Here is a 20,608-nt window from a genome sequence, read left to right as displayed (position 1 = left end):
ACAATCAAAATTAATTGACCCAAAATTGTTCACTTCTATCACAAGCATTATTATAAATGTTCTTACAAGATCTGACCCTGCAGAACACTTCTTCTGATGATGTCTTGTGTTGTTCTTCTCGTCTTGTCGGTCTTCCGGTTGGTCTTCTTTCAGCTGGATCTTCGGCTTGGACACGATGGGGGGAGTACCTGCGAAGACACTCCGACGATCAAGTCAGACCGAGAGCTAAGTACCAGAAGAGTGGGGAGTGAATAGTTACCTTGGGTGATGTGCCTCTTCTGCTATTTATACTGCTCTAGGTGGGCTATGGCCGCTGTGGGCCTGCTTTAGGGTCCAAACGAAGGCCCAATTGAGCCTTAACCGTGCTTATCATTTAAGTTGGGTTGTTTATGCTTAATTACGCGTTTAGCTTCGCCTGTTGTCGTCTAGTCGGTTTTGTCGTCTATCCGGTCTAGTCGGCCTTACGGCCATCTGGTAGTACATATGCCCCCCAGGCTCAAGTGAGTTGGCTAAAATGTAACGTAGAGTCGAATTGCCGTGAGCCTTCAGTTTGTTTTGGTTGAGTACATTGGCTTGTACTCGAGGCGCGTGCGCGTGGTACTGTGGAATGTGACCGCTGGGTGGGATCTCACGCGTTCATTGCATGTGGATCCAACGGTGGGCATTCGTTGTGACGCTTCGCCTTCTCGTTTTTCTCACCTATAAATAGGAGTGGCAGTGGGCTCCGATTTCTTCACGTGATTCATGAACTAGCTCCGAGAGTCCGACAGCCGAGTGATATTCCTGCGTTCCTTGTGTATTGGTTGAAGAGTTTCCTGGAGGTAACAATGTCTTTTCTTTCGACTGCTGCCTCATGTCCTTCTGTGTCTAGGGGGTCTGATAGGGAGAGGCCATTGGCTGATGATATCCCTGTCATAGATGCCGAGAATGCCGAAGGCTCTTCTCGGGCTGTCGGCCCTTTGAGTCGGGAAAGTGAACAACCCGCAGAGTCGTTGTCATTGAGTGGGTACGCAGGGGAGGAAACCCGAGAGGCCGAGTATAGATGGGTACATAGTAGTGTTCTTGAGTTCTTCTCTGTCTTTACCAAAGTTTCGTTGCTCCAGGATTTTGTAGATAGCGTAGATATTGTGTTAGATGGTGTGCCTAGTGGTGCTTTCGCTCTTCGCAGGTGTCGAGAGTTTGAGACTGTTTGTTTGGGCAGGGGGGAAGGGCGAAAGGATTTTTTCTATTTCTATTCTTGTTTGTTTTCGGATATGCATATCCGTCTTCCTCTTGATAGTTTCACCATGGAAGTGCTGCGTGTTTTAAATGTAGCCCCCACGCAACTGCATCCGAATAGCTGGGCCGCAATCCAGGCTTTTCGGTTGCTTTGCGACGTGTTGAGTCTTAGGCCGACAGCTAGGTCTTTTTTGCATTTCTTTGGCACTAGGCCGGGTGACCGAATATGTTGGTTATCCCTTGTCGGCCAAACAAAAAATAGCCTTTTCGCTCCTTATACGACATCCTACAAGAACTTTAAGACAGGTTTCTTTAAGGTTGTCATTGAGGAGGGAGGACGGCAATTTTTCTTTGATGGTGAGACACCTAAATTTCCTTTTTATTGGACGAAGGATCCGGCACGTTTCAATTTATGGCCGAGGTCCCTGATGACCGATGACGACTTGGAAGTGTTATCGGTGTTGGACCACCTTCCTCGCAAGATTCCAACCCGGTCCCTCGTCCGTGCCTACTTGTCCCCTGATAGATGTGTTGATGTTGACGGTATGTGTCTTTACTTGTCTTATTGTGCGCTTTACCATGACTAATTTTGCTTTCGTCCTTCAGGTATAATGGCAAGTTTGGTGCCGCCAGGTGGAAAGAAAGACTATTTCCGAGAGCTTCGCCTGAAGTGACAAGCACAGATGGCCGCGAGGGGGGATACGCCGGGAGGATCGGGTACACCGGATGCCGAGGCTGCTATCCCCATTACCATAGTGCCGGCTGTCGAATCCGATCGTCCGACCAACCCAAGGAAACGGAAAGAAGACCATGGCAAGGATCGTGGCAAGTCTTCTCGGCGCCATGGGGAGCGCTCTTCATCTGGAAAGTCTCCTAAGAGGGGCCGATTGCCCGGGGGACCGGGTTCGAGCGGGCCTGACTTTCTCGAGCACGATCTTAATGTGGCCGAGAAGGTGAACATCATGCTGAATCCTTACCAGCAAGATGCGTATTTGTCGGCACGCCCTTCTCAAGTTCATGACGCCTTCATGGAGTTGTGCTCTAGGACCTTGGTACTCGGCAAACGGATGGCATCCGATTTGATGAAGAGGGACAAAAATGCAGCCGAGGTGGAGGGACTCCGGGCTAAGCTGAACGAGTCGTCGGCCAGCTTGAAAACAAAGCTGACCGAAAATGCTACACTTGTGGCTCAGAAGGAAGCCCTAGAGGCCGAGGCGGTGAGGTGGAAAGAGAAGTTCGAACTGGCCGAGAGGGCTGGTAGAGAGGTTGCTGAGAAGGCTGACAACGAAGTGAAGGGCTTAAAGGAAAGCCTCTCGGACATGGCCCTTACCAACCACCGAGCCGAAGAGAAGATAGGGAAGTTGCTGAAGGAACTAGAGGTGGCCGAAGATAGCGTCATGGAGGAACATGAACTTGGCTTTAAGAAAGCCCTTCGGCAAGCGGCCTTCTTCTATAATGTTCCCTTGGATGAAGGGAAATTCGATGTCGACAAGGATTTCTACGAAGGCCAACTCATGCCGATAGACCAAATTCCAAGCTCAACTCAAGTTCTAGCTCCCCCGACAGCTCCTGAGGTCGAACACCTAGAGTCCGATAGCTAGGTTGCTTCTCCATGCATGGGTCGCGTTTAATTGTTATTTTTTGTAAAGTCGTGGCCCCCTTCTTTTTGTGTAACCGATACGGCGTAGCCGGTTTCTTTTGAATATAATGAATGAGTTGTTTTTAATTGGAATGTCGTCTTTCGCTTACTTGTATACGCGTTTATTGTTGTACGGTTGATTGTTTCTTTGAGACTCTCTTGGCCGAGAGGTTTTTCTTGTACTCTCGGCAGGGATTCACTTGGGTGAATTCTTCCTTGGCCGAGAGGATTTTATTGCACTCTCGGTCGGCAGGGATTCACTTGGGTGAATTCTTCCTTGGCCGAGAGGTTTATCTTGAACCCTCTTGGTCGAGAGGTTTTTATTGCGCTCTCGGGCGGCAGGGATTCACTTGAGTGAATTCTTCCTTGGCCGAGAGGTTTTTCTTTTGAACTCTCTTGGCCGAGAGGTTTTTATTGCACGCTCGGTCGGCAGGGATTCACTTGAGTGAATTCTTCCTTGGCCGAGAGGTTTTTCTTGTACTCTCGGCAGGGATTCACTTGGGTGAATTCTTCCTTGGCCGAGAGGTTTTTATTGCACTCTCGGTCGGCAGCGATTCACTTGAGTGAATTCTTCCTTGGCCGAGAGGTTGTTCTTTTGAACTCTCTTGGCCGAGAGGTTTTTATTGCACTCTCGGTCGGCAGGGATTCACTTGGGTGAATTCTTCCTTGGCCGAGAGGTTTTTCTTTTGAACTCTCTTGGCCGAGAGGTTTTTATTGCACGCTCGGTCGGCAGGGATTCACTTGAGTGAATTCTTCCTTGGCCGAGAGGTTGTTCTTTTGAACTCTCTTGGCCGAGAGGTTTTTATTGCACTCTCGGTCGGCAGGGATTCACTTGGGTGAATTCTTCCTTGGCCGAGAGGTTTTTCTTGTACTCTCGGCAGGGATTCACTTGGGTGAATTCTTCCTTGGCCGAGAGGTTTTTATTGCACTCTCGGTCGGCAGGGATTCACTTGGGTGAATTCTTCCTTGGCCGAGAGGTTTTTCTTGTACTCTCGGCAGGGATTCACTTGGGTGAATTCTTCCTTGGCCGAGAGGTTTATCTTGAACTCTCTTGGCCGAGAGGTATGTTGTTGCACTCTCGGCAGGGATTCACTTGGGTGAATTCTTCCTTGGCCGAGAGGTTTATCTTGAACTCTCTTGGCCGAGAGGTTTTTTGTTGCACTCTCGGCAGGGATTCACTTGAGTGAATTCTTCCTTGGCCGAGAGGTTTTTCTTGTACTCTCGGCAGGGATTCACTTGGGTGAATTCTTCCTTGGCCGAGAGGTTTTTATTGCACTCTCGGTCGGCAGGGATTCACTTGGGTGAATTCTTCCTTGGCCGAGAGGTTTTTCTTGTACTCTCGGCAGGGATTCACTTGGGTGAATTCTTCCTTGGCCGAGAGGTTTTTATTGCACTCTCGGTCGGCAGGGATTCACTTGGGTGAATTCTTCCTTGGCCGAGAGGATTTTCTTGTACTCTCGGCAGGGATTCACTTGGGTGAATTCTTCCTTGGCCGAGAGGTTTTTATTGCACTCTCGGTCGGCAGGGATTCACTTGGGTGAATTCTTCCTTGGCCGAGAGGTTTTTCTTGTACTCTCGGCAGGGATTCACTTGGGTGAATTCTTCCTTGGCCGAGAGGTTTTTATTGCACTCTCGGTCGGCAGGGATTCACTTGGGTGAATTCTTCCTTGGCCGAGAGGTATTTTGTTGTACTCTCGGCAGGGATTCACTTGGGTGAATTCTTCCTTGGCCGAGAGGTTTATCTTGAACTCTCTTGGCCGAGAGGTATGTTGTTGCACTCTCGGTCGGGATTCACTTGGGTGAATTCTTCCTTGGCCGAGAGGTTTATCTTGAACTCTCTTGGCCGAGAGGTTTTTTGTTGTACTCTCGGCAGGGATTCACTTGGGTGAATTCTTCCTTGGCCGAGAGGTATTATTTTTTCTTGTATTAATGATTTGCCAGAGAATTTTGAGTGATAAACATGATTTCATTGATTGTGGTGCCTCGTTAAAACCTTCTTCAATCAAAAACCCTCGGGATAGCCCTCTGGGAAAAAAGATCGAAGGTAGGAAAGAGTACACCTATAATACATGTTAACTGAAATACATTTTCAAATGGCTCGCGTTCCACGTCCTGGGAACTTCTCTGCCATCCAAGTGTTCTAGGCGATATGCGCCGTTCTGGAGATTTTCTCTGACCTTGAAGGGACCCTCCCAGTTTGCATTGAACTTTCCTTCTGCTGGGATCCTGCGAGCTTCTCCTTTCATTCTCCAGACCAGGTCTCCTTCTTGGAAGGCTCTTGGTTTAGTCTTTGAATTATATCTTCTCGCGGCCATCTGCTTGCAAGCTTGTTCTCTTATCTTGGCCCTGTCGCGTGCTTCCTGGAGCAAATCCAACTCCGCTCTTAGACACTCTTCATTCATCTTCAAACTGTGGAGTTCTCTTCGGATTGTCGGCTCTCCAACCTCAACCGGCAGCATGGCGTCTGTGCCGTAGGTGAGATTGTACGGGGTTTCCCCAGTTGCCGAGTGGGGGGTACACCGGTATGCCCAGAGAACTTCTACGAGCTCCTCTACCCACTTACCTTTGGCACTGCCAAGTCTTTTCTTTAGTTTGTTCAGGATGACTTTGTTAGCAGATTCGGCTTGGCCATTGGTTTGCGGGTGCTCCACTGAACTTGTCTTGTGCTGGACGCCCAGGCTTTCATAGAATTCGGCCAACTTGCGATCAGTAAATTGTCTCCCATTGTCCGTGATGATGGTTTGCGGGATTCCGAACCTGCAGATGATGTCTTTCCATACAAAGTTCTGGACTTGCCTAGCTGTGATGTTTGCAAGGGGTTCCGCCTCAATCCACTTTGTAAAGTAATCCACTGCGACCAGTAGAAACTTCCTTTGCCCGGTTGCCTGGGGGAAGGGACCTATTATGTCCATCCCCCACAGGGCAAAAGGCCAGGGAGAATTGATGCTTTGCAGGTTGTAAGGGTGTGGGTGGATTAGCGGACCATGCTCTTGACAACTTACACATTTTTTCACAAAGTTGGTGCAATCTGTTCTTAGCGTAGGCCAATAGTATCCGGCCCTCAGGACTCTCGTCGCCATTGTTCGGGCCCCAGAATGTAACCCGCACGCCCCTTGGTGTAATTCTTGCAGAATATATTCGGCTTCTACTTTCGACACACATTTGAGTAAAGGGGTTGAGAATCCTCGCTTGTATAAGTCTTCTCCTATTATAACAAACCGTGACGCTTTCCTGGATAGGTGTAAGTCATGGTCGTCCTTCCCTTCTTCACGGTCCTTGACAGCTTTCTTCATGTCGGACACCCAGTCGTCTTCTCCCTTTTCGGTGACCATGCATTCCCCGATGGGGACCGACGGAGTCGATAAGATCTGCTGAATGACAGAGGCGTGTCGGCCTTTCGTCCTAGCGGTTGCCAGTTTGGACAGGGTGTCGGCCCTCAGGTTTTCTTGTCGTTTCACATGATTTATCTTGACGTTTTGAAACTGACTGATGATGTTAACCACTCTGTGGTAGTATTTCAGGAGCAGAGGATCTTTGATTTGGTAGTTCCCATTGACATGCTCGACCATGAGTTGTGAGTCCGTATGACATTCCACCTTCTGAGCTCCCACATCTTTTGCCAGCAACAGTCCGGCTATGAGCGCTTCATATTCTGCTTGATTGTTCGAAGTAGGGAAACCAAAACGCAAAGATTGCTCAATCTGTATATTTTTTGGCCCTTCCAGAACAATTCCGGCTCCCCCACCCTTCTTACTTGAGGAGCCATCGACATGCAAGACCCATATGGTTTCAGGTTCTTGGCATTGCTGTAACTCTGAAGTGAAGTCTGCCAAGCATTGGGACTTGATAGGTCCTTGTGGTTCGTATTTAATGCTGAATTCGGACAACTCGACTGACCAGCCAATCATTCTTCCGGCCAACTCGGGTTTTTGCAAAATCTTATTGATGAGGAAGTCGGTTCGCACTATAACCTCGTGACTTTGGAAATATTGTCGTAGCCTTCTGGAGGCATGGACGAGGGCTAGAGCTACCTTCTCGATCATTTGATACCGGGTTTCCGCATCCTATAGTACTCGGCTAATGAAGTAGACTGGTTTTTATTCTGTCGTGCCTTGTACTATGGCGGCACTTACGGCTTCCGGCGACACGGCCAGGTAGACCAGTAGAGGGATCCCATGGACGGGTTTGCTTAGAATAGGCGGTTCGGCCAACGCCTTTTTTACCGTTTGAAAAGCTTCTTCGCAACCTTCACTCCATGTGAACTTCTCTGCTTTCTTCATGAGCCTCAAGATTGGTCTGATCTTATCCGCTAATCTAGGCATAAATCTGGACAAGGACGTCAGTCTTCCCACCAGCCGCTGAACTTCTTTCAGGTTTTCCGGGCTTCTCATGGTTTCCAAGGCCCGACACTTGTCCGGATTCGCCTCGATTCCTCGGCTTGTCAGCATAAAGCCTAGGAACTTGCCTCCTTCAACTCCAAATACGCATTTCTCTGGGTTAAGGCGCATGTTATACTTTCTTATCTGCTGGAAGACCTCGGCCAAGTCGTTGGCGTGTTGTTCCACGCTATCGGATTTTACAATTATGTCGTCAACATATACTTCCATAGTCCTTCCTATCTGATCTCGGAACATCTGGTCCATGAGCCTCTGATAGGTGGCTCCAGCATTCTTGAGGCCGAAAGGCATGACCTCATAGCAAAAATTGGCTTTGTCGGTAATGAAGGTTGTCTTCTCTCGGTCTGCCGGATTCATGCGTATTTGGTTGTACCCAGAGTATGCATCAAGAAAACTTAACACTTTGTGACCGGCTGCGCCATCTACCAGCCGGTCAATGCTTGGCAATGGATATGCATCTTTTGGACATGCCCTATTAAGATGGGTGTAATCAGTACACATTCGCCACTTTCCATTGTTCTTCTGCACCAGGACGATGTTTGCCAACCACGTGGTGTAATGCACTTCTCGGATAAACCTAGCATCCAGTAGTTTCCTGGTTTCCTCTTCGACTATCCGTCCTTTTTCTCCCACGAACTTTCTCTTCTTCTGGGCTACCGGCCTAGCCTCCTTACAGACTGATAGTTTGTGCGAGATTATGCGAGGATCTATTCCCGGCATGTCGGCTGCCGACCATGCGAACAAGTCTGTGTTTTTGTATAGGACAGCTGTGATAATGTTCTTTCCCTCTTCTCCTAAGGTTGATCCCAAACGTGTATTCTGACCTGCTCGGCCCACTCGGCATGGCACCACCTCTTCCTTGGATTCCACTTGGGGTTCGTCATTAGGTCTTGGATCCAAGTCATCACTCAAGGATATATGATGAACCTCGGCCCTCCGGGTGGGTGTTCGCGGTGGCAGAATCTTCAAACTTGTCGCGTAACATTCTCTAGCAGTTTTTTGGTCGGCATGGAGAGTGACCACCTCTCGGCCCCTACTCGGGTTGTCGGCTGGGAACTTCATGGCCAGGTGAGGTGTCGAGACTATAGCTCCCAATTTGTTGAGAGAGGATCGCCCGATCAAAATATTGTAAGACGTTTTGGCGTCGACAAGCAGGTATCTGATTTTGATCGTCCGACAGTCTCGATTTCCTTCTCCAAATTTGGTGTCCAGGTCAATGTATCCTCTGGTGTTAACTCTCTGCCCCGCGAAGCCAATGATTTGTTCATCATACTAGACAATGTCGTCGTCAGATATGCCCATCTTTCGGAAGGTCTTCCAATACAAGATATCCACAGAGCTCCCTTGATCTATCAGAGTTTTCATGATGACAAAGTTGGCTACCTCGATGGTGACTACCATAGGGTCATCGTGCTTCGGGTTTATGTTTCTGAAGTCCGAATCCGTGAAATGCATGGGAGGCAGGCTTCTCCTGTTGCTTCTGCTGATGGAGTACACCGAACTGACCGCCCGGAGGTGTCTTTTTCGGGAGGATGATGTAGTTCCTCCTCCCGCGAAACCTCCGGCGATTGTGTTTATGACTCCCCGTGCCGGCATGGTTCTTCGATGATCTCTTGCTCCTCGTCCTTCTCGGCCGTCCCGGCCTCTTCGGCCTCTCTGCTCGTTTGCCTGCGTGTCCCTACGCCCTTCTCTCTTTTCCAGATCAACTTCGTTTTTCCTCTCCTCTCGGCTTGTCTGGACAAAGCGTCGCAGATGACCAGCTTGGATGAGCTCTTCAATTTTATCCTTCAGTGCCCAACAATCTTCCGTTGTGTGCCCAAAATTGCGGTGGTATCTACAATGCTTGGTTTGGTCAGCACTCAACGGAGTAGGAGTCCTGCTTGGTGCCTTCAGGAGATCTGCATTGAGAGCTTCCTCTAAGACCTTTGACCTTTCGGCAGTCAAGGGGGTGTAACGGTTGAAACGTGGTCCCCTGGGTAAGTCTCTGGGCTTCCCAAAATGTGTTGGCCTGCTTCTGTCTCTCCTCCTCTCAGGTTCATCGGGCGCCTGAGCTCTACTCCGAAACTCTTTCAATTCCTCCAGCTGCATGTATTTGGTGGCTCTTTGGCGCAACTCATCCAATGTTGCGGCCGGTTGCATGCATAAACTGTCCGAGAATGGTCCCGGCTTCAGCGCAGTCACCATGTGGTGCATCGCCACTTCGGGACTTAGGTTTCGTATGTCTAACGCTGTTTTGCTGAATCTGTTCATGAAGGCCCTCAAGGTCTCCGACTTCTCTTGCCGAATATTCACTAAGGCGATCGAGGTGAGGTGGTGTGGTCGGCTGGTAGTGAACTGTGCTCCAAACTTAGCCGCAAGTGTGTCGAAGCAATCTATGGATTGAGCTGGCAGTCGAGTAAACCAGCTCAAGGCTGCCCCCTTAAGTGAGGTGGGGAATATTCGGCACCACAACGCGTCTTCCGCCGTATGCAAGCCGACCTGTGTCAGGTACGCATTTACATGCTCATCCGGATCCGTGGATCCATCATACTTATCCAACGTGGGGTTGTTCCAGGTTCTCGGCAAGGGGACTTCAAGGATGGTTTCAGTGAAGGGGCTTCTTCTAGGCGCCGTGTTTAGCGCATTATTTGAGGTCGGCCTTACGTTTTCTTGATACGAGCTCCCGGCCTCATGTGTATTCGTGTTCGCATGATCTCTTGAGGGGATATTATCCATAGCTTCCGGTATTTCCGGCTTCTTAGCAAGCTTTTCTTTCATCTGAGCATTCTCCTTCCTCAAAGCTTCCATTTCCTGCTGCATCTTCAAGATTAACGTCATAGGGTCTGGACGGCTGGTTTCTTCTTGTGCATTCCTATCGTTACCCGTCATGTTCCTCGTAGTCACCATGCGGATAATTCGTGGGGTTAGTCTTCTCGGCCCCACGGTGGGCACCAAAATGTTCCTACAAGATCTGACCCTGCAGAACACTTCTTCTGATGATGTCTTGTGTTGTTCTTCTCGTCTTGTCGGTCTTCCGGTTGGTCTTCTTCCAGCTGGATCTTCGGCTTGGACACGATGGGGGGAGTACCTGCGAAGACACTCCGACGATCAAGTCAGACCGAGAGCTAAGTACCAGAAGAGTGGGGAGTGAATAGTTACCTTGGGTGATGTGCCTCTTCTGCTATTTATACTGCTCTAGGTGGGCTATGGCCGCTGTGGGCCTGCTTTAGGGTCCAAACGAAGGCCCAATTGAGCCTTAACCGTGCTTATCATTTAAGTTGGGTTGTTTATGCTTAATTACGCGTTTAGCTTCGCCTGTTGTCGTCTAGTCGGTTTTGTCGTCTATCCGGTCTAGTCGGCCTTACGGCCATCTGGTAGTACAATAAAGATAATAAGTAAAAATCAAAATATTAACCTATATAATTTGACAAACAAATAAATTAAATATTCAAATTATTAAAACATAATTGAACAACATTCTAATATTTAAAAATATCAAATTCTCAACTTACATAATTCAGAGTAGTAAATAATTATAAGAAAAAGAGTGATAAAAAAAAGTTATTGATGGATTAAGGATCAACCTACTTCCAACTTGACTCAATTTCATATAATCTAGATATTAAGTGAATCAAGTTCAATTTTATCCACTAAATTATATTCTTTTCAACCCAAATCATAATTAACCAGGTTCGTTCAGGTTTTAAACTTATTGTGACGCTTCAATAATTATAATAAATATAATTTAAAAAAATCTCAGGAGTTTTTAATCTAATTTACTCTATATCATTTTAAATTAATACCAAAACTTTAGGATTAATTTCTTTATTGATAAATTTTGCGCGGGAAATGAATTTGGAGTTTGAAAAAACATAATCTGTTTAATGTTAAAAAAGAGGAAACAATGACCAGTAACTTACATTTATTTCTAAGACAGTGCAAGAGGACATTCCATGCAACAGTTCCTGAGGCACATATAGTAAAAAACATGTATTTATTATACACATACTCAATTACTCACAATAGTATGCAACACTTTGCACTCCAAAATTACCATTTACCTTTTTTACCCCATATATATAGTTTATTACACCATTATAATTATATAAAAAAATTATAAAATCATTTTAAATTATAGTAAAAATTGTTTCGTCAATCTACCTAGATGATAAATAATAATCGCCATAAATCATTCTTAAAAGCAGTATTTTTTATACACGGGAAAAAATATCATTATTTTAATCATTAAATGAAATCAAATTTATTACAATACAACACACCATTTAATATACAAAATAAAAAAAAACAAAAAAAAACTACCACCTACACACTTAATTGGGGCGAATGACATCTAATACCTGATATCAAAGGTTCTTTGACCGGTTAAGGTAAAAACTTTAAGAAAAAAATAAATATGCGACAAATAAGTAATTCTATTTTTATGATTATACGGATTAAATACGATAAATTAATGATATAGTCCATTACAAATTATATAAATAAATACATAAAACAAAACAAATGTATGTTATTAATATTGCAATCATTGCACCCGATACTTAAGCGTCGGAGTATCTTTTGTAGATACATTTCTTATCAAGAGCCAAAACTTGAGACTTAGGAGTAAAGAAAAGGAGAAGCAAATATGACCAAAAAGAATGAATCAATTGTTCAACCGGTAATCCTTATTATCTCAACTCCATATATACATTAGCTTATTGTTTGAGCTTCATGTACATAAACAATTACAAATTAATTTTATTAAATGATAAAAAATTGTATGATATAAATGGTGAATTAAAAAATAATGTCAATAAATGGTAAACAAATCATAAATGTCTAAACTAAACCCTTCCAAACTATTTTAATATTTTATAAATAATTTTCTCAATCATTTTTACATGAGCGACTCTTTTATTTTGTAATTATTTTGTAGTTGTGTTATTACAAGTTTTGCATAGACATGGATAAAATACTTAGGACAAATGTTTTTTTATTTCTAACATAAAATTGGAAAATATTGTGTTAAAATGACGAGGTATTCAGATAGAATGAGAGGATATAAATTGGATAATATATTTAATAGATATGACCTTGCTGATATAAAAAATAAAAAATATAGATATGACCTTGAGTAGGAAGGTGACGAAATACTTTCACAACAAGAAAATCATTATTAGAAACTAATTTTAGAACAAAAATTATTAGTTACTGTTTAACTAAATTAGAAATCATTTTATAAGCTAAAAAAATCATAATTTAAAATATAAAGTAGTAAGTAAAATCTTGGTAATTAATGATTAGATACAAATTTAAAAACTATTTTATAAAATTTTATTAATAATAGAAACCACTTTAAATATGAATAATTTTTTAATCTCTAAATTATTATTTAGTTTAGTTAATATAGTGAGTAATTATTTATTATCTTTATATTTAATTTTTATTTAATAATTTTCTTGTAATGTTTTCAATAAAATAGTGTAGATAGGTAGTGAGAAATGAAATTCTTTTACTAGATTAATTATTGAAATGAATAAAATTTTAAAAGTTTAATGAAATATATATATTGTACAAAGTTGACACATGAAAAAAATTGTATTATACTCGCTCACACGACTTAGGATAATTAACTTCAAACTTAAATTTGATTACAACTCACTCATTTCAATGATTTTTTAAAATTTTATTTATTTTATTAATTAATTTATAAAATTAACCTAGTTTGGTAAAAAAAACGAGAAATAAAGTGTTTGTGAAATTAAATGGATCGAGGCACAATAACGGCCTTCAGAGGGTTCTTCATGACAACAGTGAAAGCGAATGTCTCAGCCGGGTCGGGTGGGGAGTTTGGATTGGGCAACCAGTGGAAAGCCTGGACCATCTTAGCCAGTAACAAGTTTATATGCAAGATGCCTAAAGTCCACGCCGGACAAATCCTCCTTCCTATACCGAACGGCATCATCCTCACACCTTTTGTTCCCGTTACGTCCACGTCAACTCCATCCCCGCTCAAAAACCTCTCGGGTCGGAACTCATTCGGATCCTCCCACATATTCGGATCCTCCGACAACCACGCCGTGTAAAACTCCACACTCGCGTTCTTCGGCACCGTATACCCTCCCAGCTTAGTATCCTCAGTGGCAGCGTGGGAAAGCACGAAGTGGCTCGGCGGGTGACGCCGGAAAGTCTCTTTCACCACGGCGCTCAGGTAGGGCATCCTCTCCACGTCACTCTCCTTAACCACCCCTTCCTTCCCCACACACTCCACAATCTCTTTATACAACCTCTCCTGAATCTCTTGATCCGTCACCAAATGAAACAGCGCCCACTCCACCGCGGTTGCGCTCGTGTCCGTCCCGGCGCTGATAATCTCCGATACCAGCGTCACGAGCTCCTCCTCCCCTAACCGTCCTCGTCCAGGCACCTCCAACTCGAACAACGAGTCCACGTAAGCAGCACCCACCGGACTGGCCATCTCACTTCCCGAGAAGCTCCCCTCCACGTAGGCCTTTCTACTCCTTATCAACGGCGCCAACAGCTCCACCTGCCTTTTCCTCAACTCCCTGGCTTCCTTCACCTGGCGCCGGAACAACGGCGTGAACACGGGCAAAAAGTCTGGAAGCTTTGGAAGCGTGATGAGCATGACATCCTTCAAGATGCTTTCTATGCTCTTGATTCGTCTCTCCTCTATCTTGGCGCCGAAGCAGAGGCAGATGAGGATGCTGCAGATGGTGAGTCTGCAGTTGCTCATCACTTCCACGAAACCTTGCTCACGGGCCTCCTTTTGGATCCTACTCATATGGGCCTCCATGGCCCATTTTCTTATCCACCCGCACTGCTTAATCCTCAGCGGGGTGATCATCTCGGTCACCAAGTTCTTCCTCAGGGTGCGCCAGAGAGGGCCGTACTCGGCGGAGTTGATGGCGCACTTCCCCATGCTGAAGATGAGACGGATGGGGGAGTCTTGGGGCCGGCTCGCGAACAGTGGGCCACGCTGGATGAGCGCCTCGTGGATGAGGTCCGCGCTGGTGACGATGATCAACGTGCGCTGGCCCATCTGCATGGTGAAGATTGGGCCGTACTTTTTACGTAAGTCGCGGATGACGTAGATGAAGTGACGGCGCTGCAGGATGACTTGGAAGAGGTTCCCCACGATGGGCCAACCGGGCGGCCCCGGGGGGAGGTTCTTGGGGCCACCCCCGGTGGTGGTGCAGCGGCGCCACCACCAACAGAGGAAGAGGAAGGCGAAGGCGAGGAGAAGGAGGTCGTTTAGGTGCATTGTTGGAAGCATAGGGGTGAGGGAGAATGGTGCATATGAAGTGGTTATATAACATGAAGAAGGTGGGATGGGTGTGGTCTACCGTGTAATTGTATTGAATAATTTCAGCAAACGTAATTACTGTGAGTACGGATTGTTCAGGAAGATGACAGGTATTCGACGAGAGGCTGTGACCAGGTGGGGCCATCTTTCTCTTTTACACAAAAGTTCCCTTCAAACCATGAATAGGAAAAAAAATACATTTAAGAATGTTTGTAATAATATAATAATAATTAAATTTAAATTAAGATAATAAAATAATAATTTATTATACTGTTTAAAGTGTATGTATTTACTGTTTGCGACGGTGTTAATATATTAGGGCCCTCTCTTTTAAAACTTCCAACTTCCTTCTTTTACCCTTACTACTCTTTAATTCAACCAACTGTCACTCAACAAATTTCATCTCTACGCAACACTAACTCACATTTTCCTTCAATTCTTTTTTATACAACAAACTGTATCCACAAGTTGCAGTATTTTGTACTACTTATTTTATCTTGGTGGACAGGTGGTAGTTGAACTATTGGGTGGGATTGCAGAGCTGCAATCAATACGAACTTCATTCATTTCCGATTTCCAATTGCCCAATCGATTCACACTGCACTCTGTACCTGCCCCTATTCCACTTTTCTTTCTCTTCTGCCCATTCCATCGTCCTTCTTCTCCATGTCTCATATATCCACACTAAATATTCAATTTCTACACCTTCACACTACCTTTACCTGCTCCTACTAGGTCCACTTACCACTCTATTCCCTATTATTTTACAATATTATATCCCAATCGATTGATTTATGTAAAAATGTTTAAGGAAAAAATAATAATTAATACACAATAAATCAGATAATATTATAATGTAAACAGCACTTAAATACTCATTTAAACGATGGAATTTTTTTTATAAATGCACTTTCGACTAATAGTCAAAGTCCAAATCGTAAAAGCATGACCGAAAGAAAATAAACAACATTAAAAGAAAAATCAATTGTTTAACCATGTGTTACCTTTAGAAAAACACACACGTATATATGGTTGTGCCCCACCCTCAGCCCGATTTATTTGTAGCAAGTTATAGATAACGGCTAAGCATAACCAAACATGGTAACATTTTCTTAACATTAACATGTGCAAACAAACAAGAGGTGCACAAGACCAATGTTCCCACACTCTCAACATATACATACATGGGTCTTCTTCTTCAACCCCATGATTTCTAATTATATTTTCTAATCTTAAAGACCGCTTTATAGCAAACATTAAATAAAAATAGTTGTTGTTATTTATTTATTTACTATTATTTTTATTATTGTTATTACTGTTCCTATTTTGTGCTGGTGGCCACTGGGCATTCAATAAATGACCACTATAAATACATCCATTGAAAGTCAACAGATTAACCTATTTAAATCTCCACCTGTAATTGAACTGGATTACTTCCAATTGTGCCTCCATCAACGGTCATCATAAAATCTTGTTTCAGAGAACTTAAAATATTTCATTTTAAACGTTTTAAATTTATTAAGCCTGTTCCAAAATATTTGCTAAAATTTACAAATTCGTAACTCAGGTAATAATACATTTAAAAATTTCTGATGACATTCACACACGTCAGATTCAGATTTGTTTACTTAGTGAAAAATCAGACCTAAGCCTACCAATTTTTTTATTTTTTTTTTACAGTTTATCCATTTTATTACATTTTTTAGGAAATTATATTAGAATAATAAGTTTTCCTCAACATAGATGAGATAAATGATTAATTTAAAAGATATGAAGGACAATTTTGAAAGACCAGTAATTTTTTTGACAAATTCAATGCCACTAACTAAATTAATCAACTTTCTTAAAGAATATAAAGTTTATAAAAATCTTATAAATAAGAATAAATGCATACTTTCTTTATACTTCAGTGCACACTCGTTATAAAATTATTAATTGATATATTCCGCTCCAAAATGATGCAATATATTTTTCATAAAGATTAACAACAATAAATTTGTTACTTATTCACATAATAATCATACTCTCACTCAATAAACACATTACTTTTATCTAATGCAAATATATTAACATTGACATAATTTATATGGTTTTTTAAAGAGAACACAAAAAATTAGATTAAAATATTAGAACTTAAGGCAATTATTTTATTTGAAATTGCAAAAGTTTGGGGAAAAAAAATTAAATTAAAGTATTCTTATTTAATCATGTTGATGGAACTACAATTAGCCATCAATGTCGGATAGTGAATAAGTCTAGAGTCTATTTAATGTGGACAACATCATGGTTCAGTTAGATATTGGCCTTGGTACTACGGATGCATAACTTTAGCACGCGAAACACATAAGATAATAATATTAGTTTATATGATTGGTATTTATAAATTAATATTTTTGTATATTACAATTTAAATTCTAAATAAAAAGTATTTTTGAACATATTATTTATATTTTAGATTTAGCATAAATATTCATATAGTAAAGTTGACAATTTATTTTAAAAAATATAAATATAAATATTTATTTAAAAGATGAAATTCAAGAAGAAAAAAAATAAATTAAATAATATAAACATACTGTCGTTGAGGAATTTCCTAAAAGTTTCTAAATGTATACATCCAAAATTGACTCCTTCCATCACTTACAACAGTTTTTTTTTTATGTAACATTTAAAATTTGAAATACGTATTAAAAAATTAGTTAAGATTTTTAATTTTATAAATAAAATTACGTAATTTTTAAAATATTATTTTATATTTTTAATTATTTATTAATTTATTTTATTATTATCTAATAGTGACAATGCATGGAATAGTAAACCTTAAAATAATATTGACTACACCACAGTATAACCGTGACCTCCATTTCTTTTCTTTTTTTTCTGTCATTAGACGCTTCTCTTCTTACGGTAAACCTTTTTTTTTCTTTAATTATAAAATAGTTCTAAATGTTATTTTATCTTTAACATGTCTTAAATGTTTAAAATCTAAACTAAAAAAAGTTATATTTTTTTATATTAAAATTTGTTTTAAAAATTTAAACAAAGCTTGTAATGAATTAAATGCAATTTATATCCTTATATTAGTCTAAACAAGGTAATTCAAATACGAAATTAGTAAGCATCTAAATAAAAATAAGTGGATTCCGAAGTTTTAATAAGAGTTTAATGTGTCTTTCATTAAACCTAAACTATAAAAATGAGATTTAACTTTAGTAAACAATAACAATAGATATTTTAAAAAAAGAAAATAATCTTTAGTATATTCTCTAGAAAATAATTGCTTTGAACATATTTAAATTTAACTGAGATATATTGGAATTATCAAATTGAGAGAAATATGAATTTTAAACATGTTCTATTTGCCCTCATCTTTGTGTAGTTCTAAAAATGGTTTTAAGTTCATATATATTTACATATCCATTTTTACCATTTTTACGATAAGTGTATCGAGTCTGAAGTAATAATTTGTTTCGAATGATGAATATCGAACCCACAAGAAAAAGTTATTTAAAATCTTAATAGTAACATTCACTAAGTATAAGAATATTTTCAATAATTTGATATTGAAAATAGTTTGTGTGAAAAAAATGAGTAAAATAGTAGTGATCTTTGTAATTTTTTTTTTGTTGGATGCATGATGAAGGAGATCTGATGAACGAAAGCATTAACAAAACTCAAGAGAAGTTTCCATGGATTGAAGTGGAGTTAGAAATTTGTGAGAGTGAGAGGTGATGCCAATTCAATAGGAAAAAGTCTAGGCTAAGTCTTGAAGAAGACTAACCTACGGAGAACTTAAGAACAAGTAGAATGGCAAAAAATAGGCAGCATTTCATTACCAATTCCAAGTTGAAAATACATGTACAAGAAACTCATATTTGTAGGAGAAAGTTTCTCAAAACCTCTAAAATGAGAGTGTGACAAGTGTCACCACCTTATTGGTGCAAATTCTCTCAATTGAGGAGAAGACATGTGGAGCCTCATGCCTTCCTTGCCTACATTTCTATTTGCACCCCTCTTTTACTATTTTACACTTTACTTTCTTTTCTATTTACATCCTTCTCTACTTTGACCCAAAATAAAAGGCCTAAAACTTCCTAACTACTCTATACAATTTTTACATGGTTAAGAAAAAGAAAAAGACTCTACAAACTCTTCATTAAAGCTCGATCTTTGTCTATCTTCTTGGTCGAAAGTTTCGAGGCTAGACGGTTGCCATCATATTAGGTGGGTTAAATGAAAACCGGTGTAAACAAAAACGCGATGACATTTTCGTAAATATTTGACATATATTACACCGATTGGATGGACCAACCGATGTAATATGTCATGCTTAGAGTAAAAAAAGTTTTAATTTTTTTTTAATTATGAACATGACATATTACACGGGTCTCTCCATCCAACCGATGTAATTTGTCATCTCGTAATTAAAAAAATAAAGTTTTGAAAATATAAAAACATGACATATTACACCGGTTGGATGAAGAAATCGATGTAATATGCCATTCTTAGAGTTAAAAAAAAGTTTTAAATTTTTTTAACTCTAAGCATGGAATATTACATAGGTTGGATGAAACAACTAATGTAATATGTCATCTCGTAATTCAAAAAAAGTTTTGAAAATATTAAAGCATGACATATTACATTAGTTGGATAAACCAACCAGTGTAATATGTCATTTCAGAGTAAACAAAAAGTTTTAAGAAAATAATATGGATATATTACACCAGTTATTACTCATAATCGTTGTAATATATTTATTTACCCTATTTTCTTGCATCGCACTCTCACTGATCACTTCGCACTTAAACAAAATTTTCTTGCGTAGTTTCTCTTTGACTCATGTTTCCTCCACCGCTGCCCCTATCACAATTGTCGTCGCATTGCAAGTACTGCGATTTTGTCATCAGAGCATCCACATCGAAGGGGTTTTGTTGCCACCGCCACATTGCCATTACCGCCACGGTTCGTTCCCACGCCAGATTAGTTTTTTTATTTTTAAATATTTTTCTTTTAATTTTAATTATTATTTGGTTTACAATTATTTATATAGAAAATTAGTTTCATTATATTGTAGTTGAAATATAATGTATTATGTTTTAAATTTTTTAATTGTTATATGTTGAACGCTTTGGTATTGGGTCCGAAGGTGATCAACCATCAATAATGTGTATTGTGTTGTATAATGTATTAAGTTTGAAATATAATGTATTATAATTATTTTTGAATTGTTGTTTTAAGTATTATATGTTGAACGCTTTGGTATTGGGTCTAGGGGGGATCGACCCTCGACAATGTGTATTATTATAGAATCTCTTTTTGGAATATGTCTATGAATTATGTTACTCAAAATGCCTTCTTCGAAATGTTTTTTTCTTTTGTATTATAGATTTTCTTTTCTGTAATGAGATTTTGGTTTTCCAATTCTATTATAGAATTTCATTTCCAGAACACAAAAATTTTTATTATGGTTTTTTTTAGTTTCTTTTTCAATTATAAATTTCAAATTATGGAATTTCAAAAATTCATTGAGTACATTTTATAATTGATTGGGTATAGGAAGCAAAAGTTCATAAGTTTTGGTTTGCCCTATCGATGAATAAGCCAACAAATTGGTCCATTGGGCTAATAAGTCACCTAGGAATTGTCATAAAACTTAATGTTGGAGTTTAATAAGCAAATGAAAACCTTAGGGCTCTTATAACAAACGCTTGTTATAATACTGGTCTGTATTCTATAAACCAAAGCCAACACTAAAAGGAGTTGTGTTATTAATGTTGATCCACTAACCAATGTGAGTTGTATGTTGACGACAATTCTTTCCTTGATTGATTCCTAGTGAATTGTTTCAAAGGGATCAACGTGTAACACAAGGAGTCTCTTTTTCTCATGTACTAAAGCTCATGGTGGAGAAGTGATGTGAGTTGATTTTAGATTGACACATATTTTAGGAGTTTCACTTTGTATTATGATTTTTTATTAGCAGAATATGGTGTAACTTAAAGAAAATTGCCACTGGACACGAACTTAACCAAGTGGTTAAGCAAGTGGTCA

The 20,608-nt window shown here is 40.6% G+C and overlaps 1 protein-coding gene across 1 annotated transcript; it reads right to left on the bottom strand.

Moving 5' to 3' along the window:
- Positions 1-12,895: 12,895 nt before the first annotated feature.
- CYP77B1 (cytochrome P450, family 77, subfamily B, polypeptide 1) lies at positions 12,896-14,629 on the bottom strand. The gene has a single exon (XM_068606917.2). It carries the CDS (start codon positions 14,525-14,527, stop codon positions 12,995-12,997), a length of 1,533 nt encoding a protein of 510 aa, XP_068463018.1. The 5' UTR covers positions 14,528-14,629; the 3' UTR covers positions 12,896-12,994.
- Positions 14,630-20,608: the final 5,979 nt, after the last annotated feature.

The sequence above is a fragment of the Phaseolus vulgaris genome, chromosome 3 (assembly GCF_051622355.1).
Source record: "Phaseolus vulgaris cultivar YP4 chromosome 3, ASM5162235v1, whole genome shotgun sequence".
NCBI classification, from domain to species: Eukaryota; Viridiplantae; Streptophyta; class Magnoliopsida; order Fabales; family Fabaceae; genus Phaseolus; species Phaseolus vulgaris.
Note: the sequence above shows the minus strand (reverse complement) of the source record. Positions and strands in the feature narration are given on the sequence as shown.

What these genes read in the sequence shown, in the direction of transcription:
- CYP77B1 (XM_068606917.2), bottom strand. Translation starts at nt 14,527, where the DNA reads ATGCTTCCAACAATGCACCTAAACGACCTCCTTCTCCTCGCCTTCGCC.